This window comes from Salvelinus namaycush, chromosome 2 (genome assembly GCF_016432855.1).
Source record: "Salvelinus namaycush isolate Seneca chromosome 2, SaNama_1.0, whole genome shotgun sequence".
NCBI lineage: Eukaryota > Metazoa > Chordata > Actinopteri > Salmoniformes > Salmonidae > Salvelinus > Salvelinus namaycush.
The window spans coordinates 21,366,992-21,380,510 of record NC_052308.1 but is presented as its reverse complement, the minus strand read 5'-3'; the positions used below and the strand labels follow the sequence as shown (position 1 = coordinate 21,380,510).

The window sequence follows — 13,519 nt, the reverse complement described above, 5'->3', positions numbered from 1 at the left end:
AACAGTGTCTAGATGGAATTTGTGGTCCTGGCGACTGGACCTTTTTTGGAATACCATTATTTTGGTCTTACTGAGATTTACTGTCAGGGCCCAGGTCTGACAGAATCTGTGCAGAAGATCTAGGTGCTGCTGTAGGCCCTCCTTGGTTGGTGACAGAAGCACCAGATCATCAGCAAACAGTAGACATTTGACTTCAGAGTCTAGTAGGGTGAGGCCGGGTGCTGCAGACTGTTCTAGTGCCCGCGCCAATTCGTTGATATATATGTTGAAGAGGGTGGGGCTTAAGCTGCATCCCTGTCTCACCCCACGACCCTGTGTGAAGAAATGTGTGTGTTTTTTGCCAATTTTAACCGCACACTTGTTGTTTGTGTACATGGATTTTATAATGTCGTATGTTTTACCCCCAACACCACTTTCCATCAATTTGAAAAGCAGACCCTCATGCCAAATTGAGTCGAAGGCTTTTTTGAAATCAACAAAGCATGAGAAGACTTTGCCTTTGTTTTGGTTTGTTTGGTTGTCAATTAGGGTGTGTAGGGTGAATACATGGTCTGTTGTACGGTAATTTGGTAAAAAGCCAATTTGACATTTGCTCAGTACATTGTTTTCATTGAGGAAATGTACGAGTCTGCTGTTAATAATAATGCAGAGTATTTTCCCAAGGTTACTGTTGACGCATATTCCACGGTAGTTATTGGGGTCAAATTTGTCTCCACTTTTGTGGATTGGGGTGATCAGTCCTTGGTTCCAAATATTGGGGAAGATGCCAGAGCTAAGGACGATGTTAAAGAGTTTTAGTATAGCCAATTGGAATTTGTTGTCTGTATATTTGATCATTTCATTAAGGATACCATCAACACCACAGGCCTTTTTGGGTTGGAGGGTTTTTATTTTGTCCTGTAACTCATTCAAGGTAATTGGAGAATCCAGTGGGTTCTGGTAGTCTTTAATAGTTGATTCTAGGATTTGTATTTGATCATGTATATGTTTTTGCTCTTTATTCTTTGTTATAGAGCCAAAAAGATTGGAGAAGTGGTTTACCCATACATCTCAATTTTGGATAGATAATTCTTCGTGTTGTTGTTTGTTTAGTGTTTTCCAATTTTCCCAGAATTGGTTAGAGTCTATGGATTCTTCAATTACATTGAGCTGATTTCTGACGTGCTGTTCCTTCTTTTTCCGTAGTGTATTTCTGTATTGTTTTAGTGATTCACCATAGTGAAGGCGTAGACTCAGGTTTTCCGGGTCTCTATGTTTTTGGTTGGACAGGTTTCTCAATTTCTTTCTTAGATTTTTGCATTCTTCATCAAACCATTTGTCATTGTTGTTCATTTTCTTCGGTTTTCTATTTGAGATTTTTAGATTTGATAGAGAAGCTGAGAGGTCAAATATACTGTTAAGATTTTCTACTGCCAAGTTTACACCTTCACTATTGCAGTGGAACGTTTTACCCAGGAAATTGTCTAAAAGGGATTGGATTTGTTGTTGCCTAATTGTTTCTCTCTCTCTCTCTCTCTCTCTCTCTCTCTCTAGTAGGCTGCAGATGGCACTAGTGAATCACAGCTGCCAGATTTGTGTTATCAACTCAACTCCAACATGCTAATGTTTAATGTAGTCAAATATCCTATATCGTGCCATATTACAGTATGTGCATAGAGTTTGTTAAATAAGATAGATATTTATCTAACACATCACATATAATTGGTGATAGTAATATGTGGGCTTCTGTCTTATAACTATTCAATTGTCATATTATGGTGGGTTAAAAACAATTGTGGGAATATAGTCTAATAGGTCTAGCATACTTGGTGGTGCCAACCAATCATGTTGGCAAAATTGTGTAAGCCTACCCTGCATATTGACCAGTCAAAATGGGTTTGCATTTGAAAATATGTGACTAAAACAGTAGAAACCGGAATAGAAACTCTTTATATAGGCTACTGTGGTGGCATTCTTCATAATGCAGCTGTCCTGTATGACCTGTATGTCTATGCATTCACTCAATGACTTATATTTCAAATGAGATGATCATAATTATGATTTTAGGTTAGGTTGGTTGTAAACACATGACTGTGCCTTTAAAGCTGCCTCAGTGTAAAAGGAACTGAGCACTCTGAAACGATTGAATTTGACAAGCCTTTCTAGACATGGAAAATCATGCCTTGGGAATGCATGAGACAGGATCCAATTATTGAGTGATTCCATGTAGCGCCGCAGACTAATGTACGCGCACAGGAGATCGGACAACTGTTTCTGATCCGAGGACGTGGATTAGCCTACATTTAATCTATCTCGACATTAGCCGGCAGTGTCTCTCCACTTTATCATAATCGATTCAACCTCGTTTGAAAACGTAAAGTGTAGGCTTTTCCTCAAATGCAAACCAACGGTTGTAGTTTATAGACATGCATTAGTTTGTATTGCTGGATGTATTCATACGCCATGCCTTCGATTGAGTGGACTGAACACTGGTTTGGCTATAGTCTACCCAACCCTATTAATTGCGTGCTGAAGAGATGATGACGGCCTGTCCTCCGATTTATGTTTATTTATTCCTCAAGACGAACGAGAACCTCAGCATCAGTGGAAATGGAGATGTGTTTTTGAAATGTCTGGCAGTTAAACGGATCAATTTAAGATGGTGTGTGCCAAGACTGCATGTTTCAGAGCAATATGTTTGCTATCAGCAGAAAATGGAACTACGAACATGGGTGTAGCCTATTTCATATTCGAAACGGAAACTTGTGAGATGAAGGATAACAAGAAAATACATTTCGATGGATCTCAGTCGCTTCTGAAATCAGGCAATGCTTCAAACCCAGGAGAATAATGAATTATATTCTAAAACGGTTAAAACCTAGATGCTGTTCACGGTGAGGTAGTGTAACATAATCGTGCATCATGTTAATTTCTTGCTGGCCAATTTTTATCAATCATTGATAGGCCTACTTCGACCGGGGAAAGCACGACCACTTAATGTGGGAATATAGAATACACGCGCCTTTGACAATAGCTTGGTTACATAGATGGCAAATTCAAGCGAGTTTGGGGAAAGCAATCCCACGCTACATAATTATGCCATCACCGCCTCTGCGGTGAAACTGGCCTCGCTCGGTCTGATCATTTGCATCAGCCTTGTCGGGAATGTGGCGTTGTCCCTGCTAGTGCTGAAAGACATCTCCCTTCACAAGGCTCCGTATTATTTTCTACTTGATCTGTGCTTGGCAGATGTAATACGGTCTGCCGTGTGTTTGCCCTTTGTGATGATATCAATCAACAACCGTTCCACCTGGACGTACAGCATTATACGTTGCAAAATTATCGCGTTCCTGTCGGTCCTTTCTTGTTTCCATGTAGCGTTTCTGCTCTTCTGCGTCAGTGTCACCAGATACATGGCGATTGCACACCACAGGTTTTATTCCAAACGAATGACATTGTGGACATGTGTGGCAGTGATTTGCATGGTCTGGACCCTCTCTGTCGCTATGGCTTTCCCCCCTGTATTTGACGTTGGCACCTACAAATTCATCCATGAAGAGGAACAATGCATTTTCGAGCACCGATATGTGAAAGCAAATGACACCCTGGGTTTCATGTTGATGCTGGCTGTTATCGTGGGAACAACACACGTTGTTTACATAAAAATGTTGTGTTTCGTGTACGACCATCGCAAGATGAAACCCGCTCAGCTTGTCCCAGCTATAAGCCAAAACTGGACCTTCCACGGGCCAGGTGCAACTGGGCAGGCAGCCGCCAATTGGATAGCAGGGTTTGGACGTGGTCCCACCCCACCAACTTTGGTGGGAATCAGACAAACTTCGCATATTGGCAACAGAAGGCTGCTTGTCTTGGATGAATTTAAAATGGAGAAACGCATAGGGAAAATGTATTACATGATAACCCTGGCGTTTCTTATCCTCTGGGCCCCGTACATTGTTACTTGCTACATTCGAGTGTTTGTCAAAGGAGGCACAATTCCACAGGTCTACCTGACTGCGGCCGTGTGGATGACGTTCGTTCAGGCGGGGGCGAATCCCATTATTTGTTTCATATTCAACAAGGAGCTGAGATCGCGCCTCAGAGCCAGTTTCCCATGTTGTCTCAGCACACAGACACCTATGTCTATGGAGCCATACTGTGTCATCTGATAGGTTCTACTGCTGTTTTAGACAAGGGAAAACGAACAGAACTGTCATGTTGGTTTTGAAGCCTTGTGTGATATTACTCTGTTGCTATGCTTGTCCAATTTTTCCACACAGGCTGAAGGCCATATTTTGTGATTTGCACTTACAGAAAGTGCAAAATGTTGCCAATCTGTATTTCGAATAGGCCTACTAATAATGTTGCATATTTGAAGAATCTCATTGGTATATTATTTGAGTAATGTAGGCCTATGGCAATTCAGTTAGAAGAACATAAGACAATTCTGTACATTCTCTAAAGCTGTTTATTTCTTTATTCTGAACTTTTTTTTAAATCAAATATGTTGTAGCTTTCCTAAAATCTTCTTGGAATTATTTGTGTGGAGAAGGTGATAAAACAAACTTTTACAGTCTTTTGCAAATACATTTTCTTCCTGGATTTTAACATGTGTTGATAAAAATGTATACCTTGCACATTCCCTGTAAAAAAGACAAATGACATGTTTTTTTCTATGGACAAGGACAATGGAACTCTAAAAGAAGCAAAGCATCAGTGCTGCAGAGAGATGTTTGCAATGTTTGTACGTTTGAGTAAATAAACAACAGATTAATGATTAGTATTGATTTGATTCTGTTATACAGGTAACTGAACAATATCTGTTCTGTGTTTCAATACAATAACAATATAGACACATACTATTTTCTACCACTCATCCTCAAATGCTAACTTCCAATTTACCATATTTTGTTGTATCATTACCCCCTCTATAGCACAACATGTGGGGTGTTGTATTACAATAATATAATTTTACAAAAATCTGGGTTTCATTGTGATCAGCTAACTTGTTACCATACTATTACCATGTTATTACCACTTTATTCTGCACTGTAATGTAAAATGTTACCATCATTCATGTGCCTGAGTATTTAGGAAGTTTGTGCTTCTGAAAAAGCAGTGCAGCAAGAGTCCAGTTTTCCTCTGCTTACACACTCCATTCTTCTCATAAGACTTTAACTAGCCAGCATGCACCTTTAAGTATGTAAAAAATCCAACAGTGTATAATAGAGTCATTATTCTGATCACTGCTCGTCTCAGTTACAGCCATGTAAATGAACATTTGTCAGCTAATTGGAGTCCTTAATCTTTGTAGCCCGGGTTTACTTCCCTAGGGGGAAGTGGGATAGAGTGGGAACTGCTGAGCTGATGTTTCTGGGTAGAGCATCCCGGTGTACCTACAGTATACCTACTGTGCACCCTCCCTCCCTTCCCTGGCCTGGCCCGGCATCACTGCATTCACAACCATTACCATCACAACATGCCTGCTCCGCTCTACTCCCAGCATGACTCTCTGTTGCTTCTGAGCGACTGAAACGTTCTCACCTGTGAATTCTCTCATGCAGTATCATTTCAGATCAGGCATTTTTTATACAACAGCTCTGCCCCAGGAGACCTCTCTCTGCTGCTTTGTTTAGCTTATAAGTGCCTCTTGAACATTTTTGCTGTTAGTTTCTCAGAGGCAGTTTTGCACACCTGAAATATGTTCAAAATGCAATATAACATTTCATCCCGAGAGTCAGTTCAGATGAAGTCTGAGTTATTGCAGAGTTTATGGTGCCATTGTCTGAATATACCTACATTGAAATGGCAAGGCTCTCCACGTTGTGGCTTATACAAGCCAATGTCATAATTTTATACTGTTCTATTACCATGGGAGGGACTGTTTGGCTCGTAAAACTTGATTATCGGCTTTGAAATAGGCTGTGTTTGCATTACACAAACTGCACCACAGCTTCATTTATGGCATAGCTCATCTCTCAGCTTAACATCATTGTACAGGCAACTTGGTTATATTTTTTGTTTTTCCATCTAGAGAACAACTTCTGTACATTATGTTATTGTACACTACTTGGACCTAATAAACGGATTATCAACTTATTGAGATACAAATTTTACGGTCTGTCAGATACTGTCAGCTTTGACCAATGAATTTATATTAAATGCAGAAGATACCCACCCCATCTGTGAGTACGCTCTATATTTGGGACATTGGGAGATTGCTCCATTAAGAAGCCAAGCTTTATGAATATTGAGAAACTAGTCTGAAATGTAACTAGATCTGAATAACACAGTTTTCCATGAATAAAGAATGAGATTAATATGAGTCAACGAACATCGGACAAATCTAATTATAGCTTTGAGCTTTAAATAAATGCCCTGTAAAATGTAGCCAGAAAATTACACAATTTCAGAGCTGTCGGATTTCTGGAGACCTGCTTCCTCTTATTAACAGAGAAAGCTCTTTCTTTCTTTGTTAAAGTGAGTGGCAAATAGCACTTTCTGTTTTAACCTCTAAATGCCCAAACTCTTCAAATTATTGGGAAGCTAAGATGCTACTTTGTTGCTTTGTTGGGGTGGCAGGTAGCCTAGTGGTTAGAGCATTGGGCCAGTAACTGGAAGGTTGCTGAATTGAATCCCTGAACTGACAAGGTAAAAATCTGTTGTTCTGCCCCTGAAATTTACCTTCATTTAACTAGGCAAGTCAGTTAAGAACAAATTCTTATTTACAATGATGGCCTACCGGGGAACACTGGGTTAGCCACCCTGGGGTGGCAGGTAGCCTAGTGGTTAGAGTATTGAACCAGTAACCAAAAGGTTGCTAGATCAAATCCCTGAGCTGACAAGGTAAAACTCTGTTGTTCTACTCCTGAACAAGGTAGTTAATCCACTGTTTCTAGGCTGTCATTGTAAGTAAGAGTTTGTTGTTAACTGACTTCACTAAAATAGTACAATAGTAGTGAAGTAGGGTCAGTTATTTCAAATGTACAACATGCTTTGGGCCCAGGATTTTTCCTGACCAGTAAAAACTGTGGGCCCTAGAAACATGGTATAGAGTGAAGTCCCTGGTTGTGGATACCATATAGGAATATGTCCCCGTAAATGGCGTATTATGTGCAGACATGTACACCAAATCATTTCTCTCTCTTTCTCTCTCTTTCTCTCTCTCTCTCTCTCTTGTGCATGTCACTCATATGGCAAGGGGCTGAAGCTAATTGGTTGAACTCAAATTGCTAGGGGGCTGTCCACAATAGGGGGAAATGGCATAGGTCAGTTTCCAGAAAGAATTTAACTTTGGCGACTACTAAATACTTTTTAAACCTCCCGCTTTGGGCTGGATGTGTCAGTGTGTAGATCATACATGCATAATCTATGAGTTGAATTACACAATTAGCCATGAAATAGCACAGCTTCCAGAAAACCAGTTGCTTCAAATGAGGGATTTCATGGCTAATTGAGTAATTCTACTCATAGATTATGCATGTATGATCTACACATTGACACATCCAGCCCAAAGCGGGAGGTTTAAAATGTACTTAGTAGTCGTCAAAGTTCCAGAGCATGTCTTTAAGGAGGATAAACAAATTGTCAACCTGAAAAGTATCTTTAATACATGTCCTGAAAACATTATTTTCCAAACTGCTAATGTAGGCATAGTAAATCACTAGCTGCATTTTTGGTGGTTGTCCTCAGAGGTAGTATTCTTGGTACATGTACGGGGAAAGACATTTTGATTTGCCCTCGGATGTGGTGATGCATGCCAGATTTGTGTGGTGTAGTCTTTTGCCAAAGAAGGGAACCTGGAAACAGAGACAGAAATACATACAGTAGGTGAACGAATATGTTATATGGCATCTTTTGTAAGGAAATCTGGACTCTTTCTGTCGTTACAACTTTCAGTAGAGACTGAGAGATTGACTAGTGAGATATGATGTACAGAACCTGGCCCACCTTGTGACTCAAGCAGTGGCACTCGTCTCCCTCCTGTCCCATAGGGGCACACATCCTCAGGCTTCGGATCCATAAGCTGACCGCACAGCACATCCCCCCCTCCACACTGAGAGTCCTTCTCACAGGCCTGAAGAGATCACACAAAATATAATAGAGTTGAAAGAAGAAAAACAAACTTTAAATAAAACTGAGAGGCATTAAAAGTGAGAACATTGCTAGAAGCCAAAGCATTTCTACAGCACTTGATTTATGTTGGTAATGATTGGGCTACTATACAGTGGGCTCCAAAATTACTGGCACCCCTGACTGGCAATGTCACGCCCTGACCTTAGAGAGCCTTTTTATGTCTCTATTTGGTTTGGTCTGGGTGTGATTTGGGGTGGGCATTCTATGATTTTGTATTTCTATGTTTTGGCCGGGTATGGTTCTCAATCAGGGACAGCTGTCTATCGTTGTCTCTGATTGGGAACCATACTTAGGTAGCCCTTTTCCCTCCTTTCAGTGTGGGAAGTTGTCTTTGTTTGTGGCACTATAGCCTTAAGCTTCATGTCGTTTTTTGTATTGTTTATTGTTTTTGTCGGCGTCGTCCTAATAAACAAGGAATATGTACGCTCACAACGCTGCGCTTTGGTCCTCTTCATTCGACGGCCGTGACAGGCAATGCACAAACAATACTTACAATACTTAAAATATAAACAACATAATTATTGAGTTAAACTCAAAATGTCCCCCCAATCAAGGTTTCACAATTAATGGCACCCTTAAATATTATTGTAAATAACATCTACCAAAATTAAACCACAAATTAAATTCCACTTATTTAAGTGTATCTAAGTCTTAAGGAACTATATTGAGCCATTACATCACTTCCTGTTTCACTACGGTATAAAAAATGAGGTAACACACATGCAATATCCCACTGTCATCCAACACCATGAAGAAAACAAAAGAACTGGCAGTTCAAAAGAGACAGATGGTCGTAGACCTTCATAAATCTGGTAATGGCTACAAGAAGATCCACAAACAATTGAATATACCACTGAGCACTGTCAGGGCAATTATAAAAAAATTCTAAAGATATGGAACAGTTGAAAACCTCACGGATAGATGACGCAAATGCATTTTTCCCCCCAGGATAGGGAGGAGGATGGTGAGAGAAGCAACAAAATCCCCAAGAATCACTGTGAAATAATTCCAGGCCTTGGTGGCATCTTGGGGTCACCAGGTTTCAAAAAGCACCATCAGACGTCACCTCCACAACCACAGGCTCTTTGGAAGGGTTTCCAGAAGAAAGCCCTTTCTGACCCCAAGACACAGACGCAAGCGCTTGGAGTTTGCCAAATGTCATTTAAATTATGACTGGAAGAAAGCGCTCTGGTCAGATGAGACCAAAATTGAACGTTTTGGTCAGATACAGCATCGGCATGTTTGACGTCGAAACAGAGATGCATACAAGGTGAGGAACCTCATACCCACGGTGAAATATGGAGGGGGGTCAGTGATGTTTTGGGGCTGTTTTAATTCCAGAGGTCCAGAAGCACTGGTTAAGATTGATGGCATAATGAATTCCACCAAGTATCAGGCAATTTTGGCTGACAATCTGGTTGCCTCTGCCAGAAGGTTGGGACTTGGCCGTAGGTGGACTTTCCAACAAGACAATGACCCAAAACATACCTCAAGATCCACACAGAAACGGTTCTGTGACAACAAAATCAATGTTCTGCCATGGCCATCTCAGTCGCTGGACCTCAATCCAATCGAAAACCTGTGGGCTGAGTGGAAGAGGGCAGTTGATAAGCGCAAACCCAAGAATGTGAAGGATCTTGAAAGGATCTGCATAGAGGAATGGTCCAAACTCCCTCCAAATGTTTTCCTTAACCTTGTCAAACATTACAGGAAAAGACTCCATGCTGTTATCCTTGCCAGAGGTGGTTGCACTAAGTACTAAATGAGGAGTGCCAATAATTATGAAACCTTGATTTTGGTCAAATGTATTTTGTATTAAATAATTGTATGATTTTGGTTGGTTCCCATTGAAACATTAATAAAGTACAGCATTTCTCACATGTTTGTATTTTGAGTTTATCTCTATAATTATATTGTTTATATTTGTTAAAGCATTGTTTGTGCATTGCCAGTCAGGGGTGCCAGTAATTTTGGAGCCCACTGTATAATACATGAAGGCTATCATGAGTATTCTAAAAAACGATCCGGAAATTGCTCAGAAGGATATGAACAACTTGAGTGACTGCTCTCACTTCGAATGAAACGAAGGAGAGAGATGAGGGAGGAGTGAGCTGATTTATTGTGACAGTCTCTGAGGAAAATTTGTTTCCGTTTCATGGCTGCGTGCACCTATCTCAGTTCATATTAGCATCCCTATGCCTGCACTGTTCTGGCATTTAAAAAAAATCTATTATATTCCATACACAAATTGGATACCAAATCGCCTTTGAAACTGATAAAACAATGGTTGCCCAGGTTTTTAAACCTAGAGATATTAGGAACCCCTAGGAAATTCTGCTAAAACTATATATATACAGTACCAGTCAAAAGTTTTGACACACCTACTCATTCAAGGGTTTTTCTTTTCTTTTTACTATTTTCTACATTGTAGAGTGTGCAAAGTTGTCATCAAGGCAAAGGGTGGCTACTTTGAAGAATCAAAAATCTCAAATATATTTGATTTGTTTAACACATTTTTGGTTACTACATGATTCTATATGTGTTATTTCATTGTTTTGATGTCTTCACTATTATTCTACAATGTATAAAATAGTACAAATAAAGAAAAACCCTGGAATGAGTAGGTGTGTCCAAACTTTTGACTGGTACTGTATATATATTAAACAATGCAACTACACAAATAGCAAACACGTTGCATGGTACCTGAAGTACCATAGGTACTATGCAACAATGTGTACGTACGTACCTGCATCGTACTCCAAAAGCTTATTTTAAGTTATATAAAGTTGTACCAATATTATATTAAAACCTGTTTCCTTGTTAAAGCCATCACATTCAACTTTTCCAAGGAACATGAATTGACAAAATTATTCCATTATACATAGGTAGAGCTATGTTGGAGAAATAAAACCTTATTTGACACATTATTTGACACTTCAACCAGAAGGAACTATTATGGTTACACAGTTAATGTAAAATATTAACTTAAAAAACATGATAACAACATTTGTTTTACAGCAATAACGAAATGATTGTGCTCTTCAATATGAGTTCCTAAGGCAATCTCACAGTTGGCTAGCCTCACATTGACAGAGAAAAATATGCAGACTTGCTGCAACATAATGCAAATGTTCTTCTCTGTGTATAGCCAGCCTAGAGTTTATAATGATGTATGTAAATCAAACATGATGTTATAAAGGCAGGCTATAACTGTATTGTGTCTTCATGAGAGGCTTCTCATTACACTGAGATAATCTACTAAGAATCTATTACATTTTGTGCACCCCCCCATTTAGATTTTGATAAATTATAATAATTATTTCATATTCATCCAAATCAAGCTTCCCATAACAGAATATTACATTTTCTATATTATCATTCACTCATAACTACACTCTTAGAACAAAGGGTTCCAAAAGGGTTCTTCGGCTGTCCTTTTATACAGAGGGTTCTCCCAAAAGGTTCCTACCTGAAACCTAAGGGTTCTACCTGCAACCAAAAAGGGTTCAAAGGGTTCTCCTATTGGGACAGCCAAAGAACCCTTTAAGGTCCAGATAGTACCTTTTTATTCTAAGAGTGTAGTTGGCTCCCAAAACCTGTTGGCTTCCATTTACCTCTGTGATGACTGCTGAGGAGCCATGGGACACGAGCAGTAGACAGAATAGTAGGTAGCAGCTGGACTGCATGGTGAAGAAGAATAGTTCTCCAGCTCCTGTGTTCTACAGGGTGAAAGAAATGCTGTGTCTGCTGTGTGTACCTGAGTGTGTATGTGTTTGTTAGATTGACTTGGAAAGAGAGGTGGCCTCCAAACTCTTGTGTTGAGGGCAGAGAGAGGTTTATAAACCCAGCCTTCCATTCACAGTCTCAATGAGTCACTCAGCACCAGCATTGCCTCAGGAGAAAAAAAGAGAAGCCCCAAGGTAAGGCTCAACACGACAATATCCCTCTGGCATTCTCTATGGTGACGCCAATTCTTCCCATTCTTCTCCACCGTTACCATACTCATCCTTTGAGTGGTCTCAAACCTGTTGTTGTTTTGTCACCTCTTGAAGCTAGGGGGCAGCATTTTTATGTTTGGAAAAATAACGTTCCCATTGTAAGCTGCCTATTTCTCAGGTCCGGATGCTAGAATATGCATATAATTGACAGAGTAGGATAGAAAACACTCTAAAGTTTCCAAAACTGTCAAAATATTGTCTGTGAGTATAACAGAACTGATTTTGCAGGCGAAAACCTGAGGAAATCCAACCCGGAAGTGCCTTTTATTTGGAAAAATCCCTGTTTCATTGCCTGCCTAATCTCCATTTAAAGGGGTATCAACCATATTCCTTTTCCAATGGCTTCCTCAGGCTGTGACCAGGCTTTAGACATAGTTTCAAGCTTTTATTTAGAAAAATGAGCGAGATTTATCAAAACGTGTCAGATGTCCTTTGATTAGTTCCTGCGCGCGAGAGATGTAGCTCGACATTTTCTTTCTCTGTAGTATTGAATAGTTTACCGTCCGTTTGAAATATTATCGTAAGCACCAAGTAAGCAGACGATGAAGCATTATATCTTATTTTTTCCAAAATATCAATTTCCACTCTTCAAGTAATACACAGCCAGGTATTAAAATGATATGGTGGGAAAAGAAAAGCCACACACTCCGTAGCTCTGGTGCAATAAGTTTAAACAAATGTATATCGTCACTAAAATAATGCCACTCCAATGAAAATGTTCATGCCAACTGAATGAGTACAGGAGAGTACAGGGTTTAATGCTTTTTTATGCACCAAGGCCATACTGTACGTGTGGGTAAACTGCCAATAGTCAATCTGCTATTTGAACGGTTGTCATGACTACAACTCAAGGTCTCCTCTCCAACATGAAAGGTGGTGATTTTATAAAATATTTTTACCCAGGGACACGTCAAAAGGAGCAATGTCAATTCAATTGTTAGATTTAAAAGAATGATGACACAAAAAATGTGTTCTCCTGCTTCAATCAAATAAATGTAATTGTTTAGCTTGCATCTGTTCCAGAATAGAGACATCAAGTGTTACCAGCTGATGAGTCCAGTCAGCTGCAGTGGATGAACTGTCCATCATCAGTTGGTAAGGACTTGACAGAGCCACAGTGACACAGCTAACTAAGTCACACAGGAAGCCAAGAGTAAGGTCCCATCCTCGGGAATGAGGACCAAAGGTCTAGAGTGGGATAGCACTCTAATTTATGACAGGCTTCTCTTGAAGCAGTGTGACTCTGAATACAGCAGAATATGAACGACGGTTGTCACTCAAGAGCATCTGCATTTTCCAACTCATTTTCTTCAGTCCTTCAATGGGGAATACCAACCAAGGTGAACACATGAATGGCTGACATGTACCTTTGAGATTTGATCCACTGGTCCTGTAATAGCTGGTGA

General features: G+C 39.9%; 1 protein-coding gene and 1 pseudogene across 1 annotated transcript; one reads left to right on the top strand and one right to left on the bottom strand.

The window, feature by feature from the left end:
- Nucleotides 1-2,191: 2,191 nt before the first annotated feature.
- On the top strand, nt 2,192-4,859 carry LOC120024826 (probable G-protein coupled receptor 173). The gene has a single exon (XM_038969154.1). The coding sequence runs from the start codon at nt 3,027-3,029 to the stop codon at nt 4,146-4,148; it is 1,122 nt and encodes a 373-aa protein (XP_038825082.1). The 5' UTR covers nt 2,192-3,026; the 3' UTR covers nt 4,149-4,859.
- A 2,808-nt stretch (nt 4,860-7,667) lies between these two features.
- LOC120024815 lies at nt 7,668-11,801 on the bottom strand (annotated as a pseudogene).
- Nucleotides 11,802-13,519: the final 1,718 nt, after the last annotated feature.

Bases quoted from the DNA above. Each gene is read 5' to 3' on its own strand.
- LOC120024826 (XM_038969154.1), top strand. From the start codon at position 3,027: ATGGCAAATTCAAGCGAGTTTGGGGAAAGCAATCCCACGCTACATAAT.